At 35.9% G+C, this 12,681-nt stretch overlaps 1 protein-coding gene across 6 annotated transcripts in view; it reads left to right on the top strand.

Annotated features, from left to right (window-relative positions):
* LOC115210702 (sorting nexin-13) overlaps positions 1–12,681 on the top strand; it is a 152,034-nt gene that overhangs the window by 93,909 nt on the left and 45,444 nt on the right. For all 6 annotated transcript variants that reach the window (XM_036502536.1, XM_036502538.1, XM_036502541.1 and 3 more), the window contains 2 exons: positions 2,888–2,992; positions 5,257–5,392. In XM_036502536.1, the coding sequence (XP_036358429.1) occupies positions 2,888–2,992; positions 5,257–5,392 (241 nt within the window). The remainder of the gene's footprint in view (positions 1–2,887; positions 2,993–5,256; positions 5,393–12,681) is intronic.

Raw genomic sequence — 12,681 nt, 5'->3', positions numbered from 1 at the left:
ATCATAATAATAGTAATAGTAGTAAAATAAGTGAAGTAAGCAGACATTAAAAGATATAGGCCTCAAGTCTTATCACCTTTTGTCTTTTAGATAGCATTTTGAGCATTGTTCTGAGTGCATTAATTACTGAAGAAACAATTTTCTTACTTGTGTTTTCACTATCTCTTCATGTTTTTCACTAACATAAAGGCATGTTTTTTTTTCTCTAAAAGAATGCATTGCATTGTTTGTCAAGTTTGTGAATTTGAAGTATTAGAAAAATGATATGAACACAAACCAAAGGCTGTCATGATGAATAATAATAACAGGATTTTAAGGGATTTCTCTTTTGAGACTGATAGTATTATCGAAGCATGGAGACCAAATGTGACTTTGGAAGTAAAATGACATGACTGTGTGGTAAGAAGCTTGCTTCCCAACCACATGATTCCAGGGTCAGTCCCACTGCATGTGTGTTCTGCTACAGCCTTGAGCTGACCAAAGCCTTGTGAGTGGATTTGGTAGACAGAAACCAAAAGAAGCCTGTTGTGTGTGTGTGGATGGCTTTGTGTTTGTGGTTGTCCCCCCACAACAGCTAGACAACTAGTGTTGGTGTGTTTATGTCCCCACAACTTAGCAATTCAGCTATAGAGATTAATGGAATAAATGTCAGGCTTAACAAAAAATAAGTACTGGGATTGATTCATTTGATTAAAAGTTCTTCAAGGTGATGCCCCAGTATGGCTACCGTCTAATAACTGAAACAAATGAAAGTTAAAAGATTGTACGATCTGTGAATTTGTGATCCTAAAAATGATAGTTGAGTGGATATCAAGGAAGATGAGAAAATCAAGAAATATCAGGATCCAAAGAGAGATGAAGAAATTGTGGAATCCATGGGTGGAAAATTTTTTCAGTGATAATTGGTAGACTTGGCACAATGTCCCAACTATTATTGAAGTGGCTGAACGATTCTGTAACTGAGACAAATATTGTGGAGTTAGCCATCCTACATTCTGCAATAATCTCAAATATTCCTGAGATTTGAGGAGACTAGTTGACACCAAAACTTTAGGATAACATTTCAGTTAGCTAAATCAGCATTTAATAGCTGTTATTATAATATTAATAATGATGTTGAAGATGATAATGGTAATAATTTATAACTTTGGAATAAAGCTCTGAGATTTGTGAAGTGGAAAAAGAGTCAATTAAGTTAGCTTCAGAACTTGATTGGTACTTATTTTAATGACTCTTAGATGAAAGACAAGTGTCCTTGATAGTATTTGAATTTAAAACATAATGGCTCTTAAGCAAAAACAGAAAAGGCATTTAATCTAAATTTTATACGGCTTCTACCATTCTATCTCTCTAACAACAATAACAGCAACCCTTTCTACTATAGGCACAAAGCCTGAAATTTTGAGGGAGGGGTTAAGTCAATTACATTGATCCCAGTACTCAACTGGTACCTAATTTATTGACACAGAAAGGAAGAAAGGCAAAGTCGATGTCGGTGGAATTTGAACTCAGAACGTAAAGACGGATGAAATGCCGCAAAACATTTTGCCAGGCATGCTAACGATTCTGCCAGCTTGAGATTTTAATGGTATTAATAATAATAATAATAGTAGTAGTAGTAGTAGTAATGCTTTCAGGTTTTGGCACAAGGTCATCAATTTCGGGGAAGGTCAATCCCAATGTTCGACTGGTACTTATTTTATCAACATAATAATAGACGTAATGGAGGAAGAGGAATGATGCAGGTAGAACTGTGTTGTAAGACCTCCACAATAGCAATGAATAAGTACTTGTTCTTTGTACCATCCAGTACAGAGGACTGGATGGTGTGGCTTGTGTGCAAACACGAAAGCAGCAAAAAAAGTACATTCTTTTGTCAAGGAAACTTGCAAATTTGCAAGGGAGCTTGGCATTAACCCTGAAATAGATGGAGAACCTGAAACCACTGCCATGGAAAAGCAAAACGGATCAAACAGACTGCAAAAAAGAATGGGCAGAAACAAATTGAAGAGCAGTAGAGCCAGAAGCCTCTGCATGGACAGTATATACTTTGAAACTGAAATGCTGATGTAGACCAAGCAGCAATCCATCAGTGGCTTGCTTACCAAAAACTACCTAGCTAACGTTCTTCAAAATGGTTCTGACTCTAAATGCAGATTGTACAATAAATTTGATAAACCAACAGACCATCTCGTCTCGAGATGTCCTGTGTTGACACCAAACGAATACAAAAATCACCACGATAGGGTAGGATAGTATTTACATTGGAAAATATGTAAACACTACAAAATCAGCAGTCTTCCTTACTGGTATGAACATCACCCTGAGCCAGTCGTTGAAGGTAAAAATGTCACTATCCTCTGGGATTTTCAGTCAACATCAACTGAACGATCCAAGCTAATTGACCAAACATAGTCATTAAAGACAGAGAAGAAAATACTTGCAGATGTAAGTGTTCTCACTGATAAAATATATCTGTAAAGGAATTTGACAAATTATGTAGATATAAGGTTCTGGAAATTGAAATACAACAGCAAGGACTGTTCCTGTTATGGTGGGTGCCCTAGGTATGATAAGAAAGGGCTGTCAGAAATACCTAGTTAGTATCCCAGGAGAACCATGTCTCAGAGAAATCTAAAAGGTTGTGCTGACAAGTACTGCCCATATCCTTAGAAAAACCCTATCAATTTAAATGTCTGTGCTGTATTACATGAAGATATTTCACAACTGCCCTTGCCACTTACTCTCCGCAAGCTTTCAGTTTTACTGTAACATTCTCTTATCCTTCACTCACCCTAGGGCGTTGGATGTGTCTCGATGAATGATTGTAACAAACATGCAGATTAAAAGTAAATAATAATAATAATAATGATGTTATTCATTTCAGTCAACATCCAAAATTAAAGTTGATCCTGAGATATGCAAACGAACATTGATAAATATCAAAAGCAAAATGCTGACTGAAGATGCTTTTGATGAAGTCCAAAGCAAGGTAAAGTGATTCCATTTTCATTCAATAATTATTACTTTCTCACACCCTCATTATTGTTTACACCATGAAAATCCTTTCAGTCAAACAAGATAGCCACTTCTGCAGGTAACAACATGCAATGGACAAATAATAAACTAGAAACTACATGCAATTTATGATCAAAGCAAGACTACAGGTCTTCTGGCAAAGTTGACTGAAACAATTGGAGAATCTGGTGTGATTTTCCCCTTGTCCAATTCAGACATGCTAGAAATGACAACTGAATCTTCTTTGGATCATACTCTTTTATTCTTAAAATGGAAGGAAATGTGTATCTAACTTAATATGGTCCTGGATACATTGTGTCTTAAATATAGACAAATTGGTTAGGGGTGGAATGGCTTTGATCTCCACAATCAGGACTAAACAACAAGAACAACTGTACTCTTTTTTTTTTTTTTGCCACAAATCAAGGATTCACAGTATTTATTAACATGAGATGAACTGTTTCAATGAGAGTAAATTAAATTTAGCTTTGGTGATACTGCATTTCTGATGAGAGGATACAAATTAAAAATTTTATTAGAACATTTAAGTAGCAAAAGATAGGAGAGAAGGGAAATAAGAAAGGGAAAGCAAGAAAAGGAGGGAGGAAGCAATGGACCATACACCCCAGAACAAATGATGTACTCAGCTGCACCCTGTGGTAATAACCTTGATGGTGTTGCAGCAAAGCATGGCCAACAACATGGTGGCTGTAAATAAATAATGTACCAGTCATGTATTGAGGTTGATGGTATCAACTTCTGCCTCCCTTCATAATTGTTGACCTTGTACCTAAGTTAAAAGCAATTATTGTTTGACGGGCAGTGCAATGGCAGTCCTCCTCTAATATTGCTGACCTTGTGACTCTGTCAGAAATTATTATCAAGATAATTATTGTTTTTATTATTAGAAAGACAAGGGTGGCAAGCTGGCAGAATCATTAGCATGCTAGGCAAAATGTTTAGTGACATTTCATCCGTCTTTACATTTGACTTTTCCTTTCATCCTCTTGGGGTCAATAAAATAAGTACCAGTTGATCACTGGAGTCTATGTAATCAACATACTCTCCCCACTGAAATTACTGGCCTTGTATCAAAATTTGAAACCATTATTAGAAAGATTACATGCTGGCAGAAGTGTTAGTTTGCCAGACAAAATGCTTAGTGCTCTTTCATCTGTCGTTATGTTCTGTGTCCAGATTCTGCTGGAGTCAACTTTGCCTGTCATCTTTTTGGGTTTGAAGAAATAAGTACCAGTTGAGAAGCGGGCTTGGTGTAATAGACTACACCCTTCCCCAAAATTTCAGGTTTTGTACCTGTAGCAGAAAAGATTTTTTTTTGGTGCTGGCAGTATTGTTAGAATGTCGGATAAAATGCCTTGCAGCATTTCTTTTGATTCTTTATGTTCTATGACCAAATTCCACTGGTCAAGTCCTGGGATCAATATAATTGACTTTCCTCTCCCTTTAAAATTGGTGGTCTTATTCCAAAATTTGAAATAATAATTATTATTAAAGGTAGTGGCTGAAGCAGTATTATCAGAAAGAATAATAGTTATGTCATTGTATATTCTAAGTTCAAATCCTTCTTTGGTCAATTTTGCCTTTTGTTCTTTTGGGATCCTAAGTATCACATATAATATACAGGACATATTTCTTTGGCAACCATACCTTGTATAGGATACACATTTCCAATTTTTTTGCAACCCTGTTGAGTAACTTTGGACTTTCAAAAGGGAAGCTTTACTTTTACTCTGAACATATAAGTCCAACTAAAAATCTGAAAACAAGCATGAACGTTTAAGACAAACTTATGAAAACATTTTGGACAGGTTAATGGTTTAAATAAGTACCAGTTAACTACTGGAATCGAAAGTTGTGGCTTTGTACTTTTGTCAGTAATCATTAGATTTCATTTATTGCGAATAGTGCATAATTAGAAATTGTACTGCCATGTATGTAGTTATGTCCCTTGCCATTCGGAGGTTGAATCCTGCCAGTCAACTTCATCCCTTGAAGACGAATGAAATAATGTACTAGTAAATTATTGGGGTAAATCTTTAAGATAAAATAAATTAAAAAAAAAAAATATTTGTACTAATGAAAGAAATTGATGTTATTATCATTACTATGCAGCCTGAATTAACAGTAAAATTTATTTTTTTGTATTTCAAGTTATTAAGAAGATTTTCCATGTGATCTATATAATTTAAAACCTAATTAACTATTAATTATTCCTAGGTGTTCCAATTACTGCTAAATGAACCATTTTATGAAGGTTTTCTGCAGAGTACTATGTATGTAAAACTACTAGCTGAACTAGGTCTATTGCCAGACAGCAAGAAAGATGATGGTAGCACATTGGATGTTGATGATGGTAAGGTTTCACTTTCCAAAAATTATACAAACTTGTGATTTCTTTTAATTTATCATTAAAAATGTAATAACAAATAAATAAATTACATTTAGGTAATAAGTATAAATATGCTACCACCAACTGAATTTAAGTGTAGTTATGTTATTTCAAAATAAGTTAACATTTTTTCTTTCTTTAAAAGAATTGCATAAGGATTTCAAAATATATTAAATCTATTTGTACCTAAAGATTAAGTGTATATGCAATCTTCTATAGTTTAAATCCATTATTTCAGAGATAATATATATTTCTGCTTCTGAAAATGCTGTAGCTGTAAAACTACTACAAAGTTTTAATTAAAACTTTGTAACAGTTTGTGTGTCTTCAGAGAAGAAGTATAAATTATTCTCATTACATTTATTTATGGTCAGCTATTTTAACTGAAATATTTTGATACTATGCTCTCTTTTTTTTTTTTATTGTTGTCTCTCTTTTTTAAATTTGTTTATTTAATGTCAAATGTTTAATTTGAAAACCATTGAGTGTATCCGTTACACATTTCCTTAAAAATATATAAAGTGAATGAATCATGTTTCTACTTTGTTGATTTAGCCTAAACAGTTGTAAATAAATACATACTTGAGATAGAAGCAGCAAGATTTCCCTAAAACTGACTAATGTTTTACTATTTTAACCCTAGTCTTATATATTTTTGGAGAGAACAATACAATTATTACTGTTATTCTCTCTAGAAGGAAGGTTGGCACAACATTGGAGTATTAAAAAATGAAAATGCCTTTTGGCATTTCTTCCAACCCTTTTTGATCTCCTTGACATCAGTTTTATCATTCATCCACCCAGGGCTGATAAAATACAATACCAATCAAGTACTTGGGTCATTGATATTGAATACCCCCTCCCCTCAAAATTACTGACCTTGTGTATAAATTAGAAACCATTAATATCATTACTGAGCTGGCAGAATCATTAGCTTGCTGGATGAAATGCTGCTAAGCATTTCATCTATCCTTACATTCTGAGTTCAAATTCTGCCAAGGTTGACTTTGCCTTTCATCCTTTCGGGGTTGATAAATTAAGTACCAGATAGGCTTGTCCTGGTGAATGCCAGTGATTCTGTTCCTAGCAGAATTACTTCATTGGTTGAAAGTAGTCAAAGATTCTGCTTAACATTTTTAACACCAATTTAAATTTACTTCTCTTCTGTGGCTATCTTTGTCCAGTGTACCACCTTTTTGGTATTTGATGAGTGATAAGCCTACCAGATGAGTGATAAGTCCTACCTTGATCAAACCTTGCCATTAGGTTGTAAAGGTCACTGTATGTGTCTAAATTGATTCTTGACTTGTTTGTTGGACAGATTCTAAGTAGCTTTTGCTTCATATCAGAGTTTCAGATGCCACATCTTGCACCCATTCAACATCATTAACATGTTATACTTATAAACATGAAGCTTGAAGATTGAGTTTCAAGAAAAATCTTCCTGCTAGTTCAGATTTTCTCTAGTTATTTGAATACCTCTACAAGATAGGAAAAAGTGTGTCTGTTTAAATCCTTAACATTTAAATTGACTATATCCAGCCTAAATATTCTACTTATTTTATGTTCAAACTGGCCATATCTGGCCTCTCACACTTACCCTACAATGTCATTCTAAAAATAAACAACCACATCATCAAAATCTCAAAGCTACAAGATTATGAATGATTAATTCAAAACAATGTGAATTAAAAAGCATTACATTGACAAAGTAATCTGAATTCTAAAGGATTAATGAAAGAACATAACTATAGATACTTCAGTTTTTAATTGTTCACCTTCATGACTCAATAGAAACGTAGCTTTGAGACAGTGATTAGAACAAAGACCAGTACACGAGTTCTTTAGTTCTGGTGTAGAGCACAACTCATTCACAAGTTACAATTATTCCAACATCCTTTATATTGAATGCTAATTGTTCATAAAGATTTTGGGATTAATTTAGTTAATTATAACATTTTCTCATTTATAAAGCAGTTTTGTTGACTTACAAAATAAATCCTAATCACATTCAAGGGTGTGTATCTTGTCACTATCTTCTCTACTTTCTTTCCAGCTACTCCCACCCTTATATAATGCAGGGTAGCTACGTATCTATTCTATAGAAAGACACTACTTTAGTCTCTCAACACCAAGCATAGCCCCACTTCTTCTCAAATACTCTTTCCCTACTTAGCCTGAAAGCTTTCTTTTTACCCCCTTTTTTGTTCTTTTCTCATCTTGCGAGTTACTCGGTGACATCACTAGTGCCAGATGTGTTATCAACTTTTCAAAGCAGTCCTGGAACTCTTGTAAAGTGATGCTTTTATTGCCTCTGTTGTTTTTTTTCTTCTCCTCTTTCACATCTGCAAAACGTTTCCTTTAAGGACATTTTTTATTTGGGGTAACAAAAAAAAAAACGTTGCTGGGATCAAGATCAACTTCCAACTGTTCTTTCAGTTCACAACATGCATTCAGTCTTGACTGCTTTCGATCTTCCATGAGCAAGCGAAGTACAAATTTTGTTGCAATTCTTTTAATTTGCAATTCCTCACTCAAAAATTGGTTGGCGCTCCAGGACACAACAGTTCTCCAAGATCAGTTCATGAATTTTCATGATGTTTTCATTTGTTTGGGAGGTCAGCAGTTGCCCTGAATGAAGTTGGTCTTCACGCAACAAGTGAGCATTCCTCAAGCATAGAAACCATTTGTGAACTTGTGTTTTGCTCATGGTAGCATACTTGTAACTTGTATGAAACATGATAACTATTTCAGCTGCTGTTTACCCCAGCAGAAAATAGAATTTCACAGAAGCACACTGTTCCTTTGTTTCAGCCATTACAAAAATTGACAAGCAGAGGAGAAGCACTGCAAAACAAAGATGCACCATGTGGCTGCGTGACTTCTCTCAATGACACCAGTCAGCAAATTGATACCTGAGTGTTGCATTAAGTGTCCTCTAGCAGCGGAAGCCTGAACTACAATGGGCTTATCCCACAGAGATCAAGTTCAGTTACTTTTAGGTATCTTCGCATTGCCATCCCCCCTCTTCCTTTGCTAAGAGCATTTTTAAGCCAGCCCGTCATATTCCCGTGTCAGGCCGAAGAACGAAATGTTCCAAGATAAGAGAGTCTTTCTAATCTAATGTTGTGGTTGAGCTGTTTATTATTTATTATTACTATATTAGTAGTATTAGTATTGTCCCTTTGATCCTCGGTCGAAAATTTGCTTATTATTATTATTATTATATTTTATTATTATTATTATTATTATTTATTATTACTATTTTCAGCTTCGCCTTGTATTGCATATTATTTCTCCATACAGGGGTTTTTTCAATGGCGGCCCATTTTCGCGGGGTTCCACTATTTCCCTTCTCTCTCTCCCTCTTTTACGTTGTCTGCCATCCCCCCTCTTCCTTTGCTAAGAGCATTTTTAAGCCAGCCCGTCATATTCCCGTGTCAGGCCGAAGAACGAAATGTTCCCAAGATAAGAGAGTCTTCTAATCTAATGTTGTGGTTGAGCTGTTTATTATTTATTATTATTACTATTATTAGTAGTATTAGTATTGTCCCTTTGATCCTCGGTCGAAAATTTGCTTATTATTATTATTATTATATTATTATATTATTATTATTATTATTATACTATTTTCAGCTTCGCCTTGTATTGCATATTATTTCTCCATACAGGGGTTTTTTCAATGGCGGCCCATTTTCGCGGGGTTCCACTATTTCCTTTCTCTCTCTCCCTCTTTTACGTTGTCTGCCATCCCCCCTCTTCCTTTGCTAAGAGCATTTTTAAGCCAGCCCGTCATATTCCCGGTGCAACCGCCTTGCCCACCCCCACACCAATACGGATATCTCTATATTTTTGCTCCATCTATACCGGATGTCGCTTCTCCCACCACCATTATAGGTGTCTACTCTTCGAACCCCCCTCTTCAATACGCTATTTGACCATGCATTACCCCTCTCTTGATATCCTACGTTCTACTTGCCTAGAACCTGTCATCATTTCTCTGAACCACCCCTCCCCACTGGTGCTCCCCTATTTCCCCCCCCCCCCACATAAAAAGCACCATCCGAACGTGGCCGATGCCAGACCCCTCTGGCACCTGTGCAGGTGGCACGTAAAAAAACACCACTACACTCGCGGAGTGGTTGGCGTTAGGAAGGGCATCCAGCTGTAGAAACACTGCCAGACTAGACTGGAGCCTGGGGCAGTCCCGAGCTCCCCAGACCCCGGTCGAAACCGTCCAACCCGTGCTAGCGCGGAAAACGGACGTTAAATGATGATGATGATATATATATATATATATATATATACATCTAATGTAGGATAAAATTTTTCGAAAAAAATTCTATCAATGGCCATCATATTAAAAAATACCTTTAAAGGTTAAATTTATAAACAATTTATAAGTAAGGGCAAAAGAAAAAATTTCTAATGCCAAAATATGCCGGAAATAGACATAACGTCAATAACCATGTAATTTATCACCACAAGCACGCGTTTTGTCAGCTTTCTTCAAAACGCATGCTTGTGGTGATAAATTACATGGTTATTGACATTATGTCTATTTTCGGCATATTTTGGCATTAGAAATCTTTTCTTTTGCCCTTACTTATAAATTGTATATATATCCCATAAATGCAGTTTTTTTTTATACTTCATTTATTTTTCAAAATTAAGATAGACAAAGTTCTTTTTTAATCTAAAATATACCCTCCTTCATTTTCTGCAATGCTCTTCCATCTATATGGTGGACTTGCAAGGGCCCTCTTCCAAAACTCACTTGTCTGTGATGAAAAATACTCCTCCACTACTGTTCTGACCTGGTTTACAGAATTCATATTTTTTCTTTCCAAATGATTTTGAATACTGTGGAATAAATGATAATCAGATGGGGCAGTGTCCAACAAATATGGTGGGTGGGGCATCATTTCTTGTTCATACTGCTCCAGCTTTTAGAATATCATCCTCACTGTATGTGACTGAGCATTATCCTGATGGAAAAACACCTTTCGTCTTGAAACCAATGATGGTCATTTTTCTTCTAGCACTGATTTAAGTCACTCAAGCTGCTTGCAGTAGATCTTCTTTGTTTGGGTTTAAAAGTTCAAAGTGGACTATACATTTCATATCCCACCAAATAGATAACAACAACTTACATGAGTGAAGACCTTCTTTAGTCTGTAGTGCTGGTGTTTCTCCTTTCCCCACCCACTGTCTTAAGTGCTTGACATTTTTACAGAGAACCCATTTCTCATCACCAGTCACTATTTGGTCCCAAAAAGGCAGAGAGTTGGCAGAATCATTAGCATGACGGGCGAAATACTTAGCGATATTTCGTCTGCCGTTACGTTCTGAGTTCAAATGCCGCTGAGGTCGCCTTTGTCTTTCAACCTTTCGAGGTCAATAAATTAAGTACCATTTATGCACTGGGGCCGATGTAATTGACTTAATCCCTTTGTCTGTCCTTGTTTGTCCCCTCTATGTTTAGCCCCTTGTGGGCAATAAAGAAATAAGAAATAAAAAGGTTCATTTGTGAGACATGACATCAAAGAAATGCACACATTGACTCTCTGCATGCAATTAAACTTGGAAAGTTTGTGAGGAATCCATTGACCCAATTTGCTGACTTTCCCCAATAGCACACAGGTATCGATGAATGGTTGACAAGCTTCTCTGCTAGTTCATCAACAGTTACGATGGGATTTTGTTCCACCAGGGTTTGCAGGATGTCCTCATAGAGCTCTACACATCTTCCAGGACGAGGCTCATCTTCTAGGCTTTAGTTTCAGGCTTGGAATTTCTGGAACCGCCATTGACACTGGCTTACATTTATTGTCCGATCCGCATATATTGCATTAATATTCCTCGCACTTTCCATTGTGTTGTTCCTTTCATTGAACTCATAAATCAAAATATGCTGAATATGCTTCTTTGTCACTTCCATTATAGCTTTGAAAAAAATAACTGTTAAAATCGAGCTGCACTCTTCAAAACTTGCACTAAGAATGAGTACAAGGTAAAATTACTACCTGCTTTCAAAATAAGTTGATGCAGGTAGTTTATCCTGTCCCCTTCGAACTTTTAGTTCATGCAATTGAAACCCCCACCCCCGCATCATTTATGGGATGACCCAATATATATATAATACAAAAATGGGACAAGAACGCAAAACATCCAGACAGTTAGGTGATACAAAAAAAGGACAACAAAACAACCAGACAGACAATACAGTGAAAACAAGGATGGGTCATTCAGTGTTTTCTATCCTCAGTCAGAGTTCCAGATTATCTTTCAGGTGTTTTGTTGTCCCTTTTTTGTATCACGTAACTGTCTGGATGTTTTGTGTTCTTGTCCCATTTTTGCATTTTTTATATATTAAAATATAGCAACATATGTACACTTTGGCCTCTCTTTCCCTCCCTCCCTCCCTCTATTTTTCTCCGTCTTTCTCTCTCTCTTTCTCTGTATATATATATCTACATACATACATATATATATATATATATCTTGTTAACATCATATAGATTTATAAACTTCAAGAGAATGTGAAATGATTTTTTTTTTGAGGGTGGGGCATTGGAAAACAGATAAAAACTTTAAGTAATAATGTGTATATATTGGGTAGCCTTTGACTTTTGCTATCCAAATGGTTATTTTTACAGGCTATAATTTATAACTTTCTCTGCTACGAGATCCACTTTTTCAAATTCCACTGCGATGAATAAACTAACACTGACATCACATTTTAACAGATACATTTACCAAAATTATATAATAATATCTTGAAATAAATTTATTTAATAAAATTGCCCTTGGCTTCAGACATGGTCTCCAGATGATTTTGGAATCTTCTACAACTCTTCTGGATGGTCCCCTTGTTTAAGTTCATGAATGCTGCCATAATCCTTGCCTTCAGTTCATCTTTGGTGTTACAAGGAGTTTTGTTGGTGTCTCACTCAACTGCACCCCACACATAATAATCAAGGGGGTTGCAGTCTGGGGTGTTAGAGGTGATGTGGTCTCAGTAATTGTCTGACAGCCACGACAAGCCATGCTTGTGTGGCATGGTGCAGTGTCCTGTTGCCAGATATAGTGTTTTCCAGCAGCCACCCTGTTGACCCAGATTAGCACTTGATATAGGCCTCTGTGTTGAGTCTGAGGCTGTGTAGGAAGATGAATGGAGGCATAATGTCACCATCACTAGTGATCACTTGAAACACCATGATGTTGACTTGATGTTTGATTTTTATCACTCT

The sequence above is a fragment of the Octopus sinensis genome, linkage group LG1, assembly GCF_006345805.1.
Source record: "Octopus sinensis linkage group LG1, ASM634580v1, whole genome shotgun sequence".
Lineage (NCBI taxonomy): Eukaryota > Metazoa > Mollusca > Cephalopoda > Octopoda > Octopodidae > Octopus > Octopus sinensis.
This window is presented reverse-complemented; position numbering and strand designations above follow the sequence as displayed.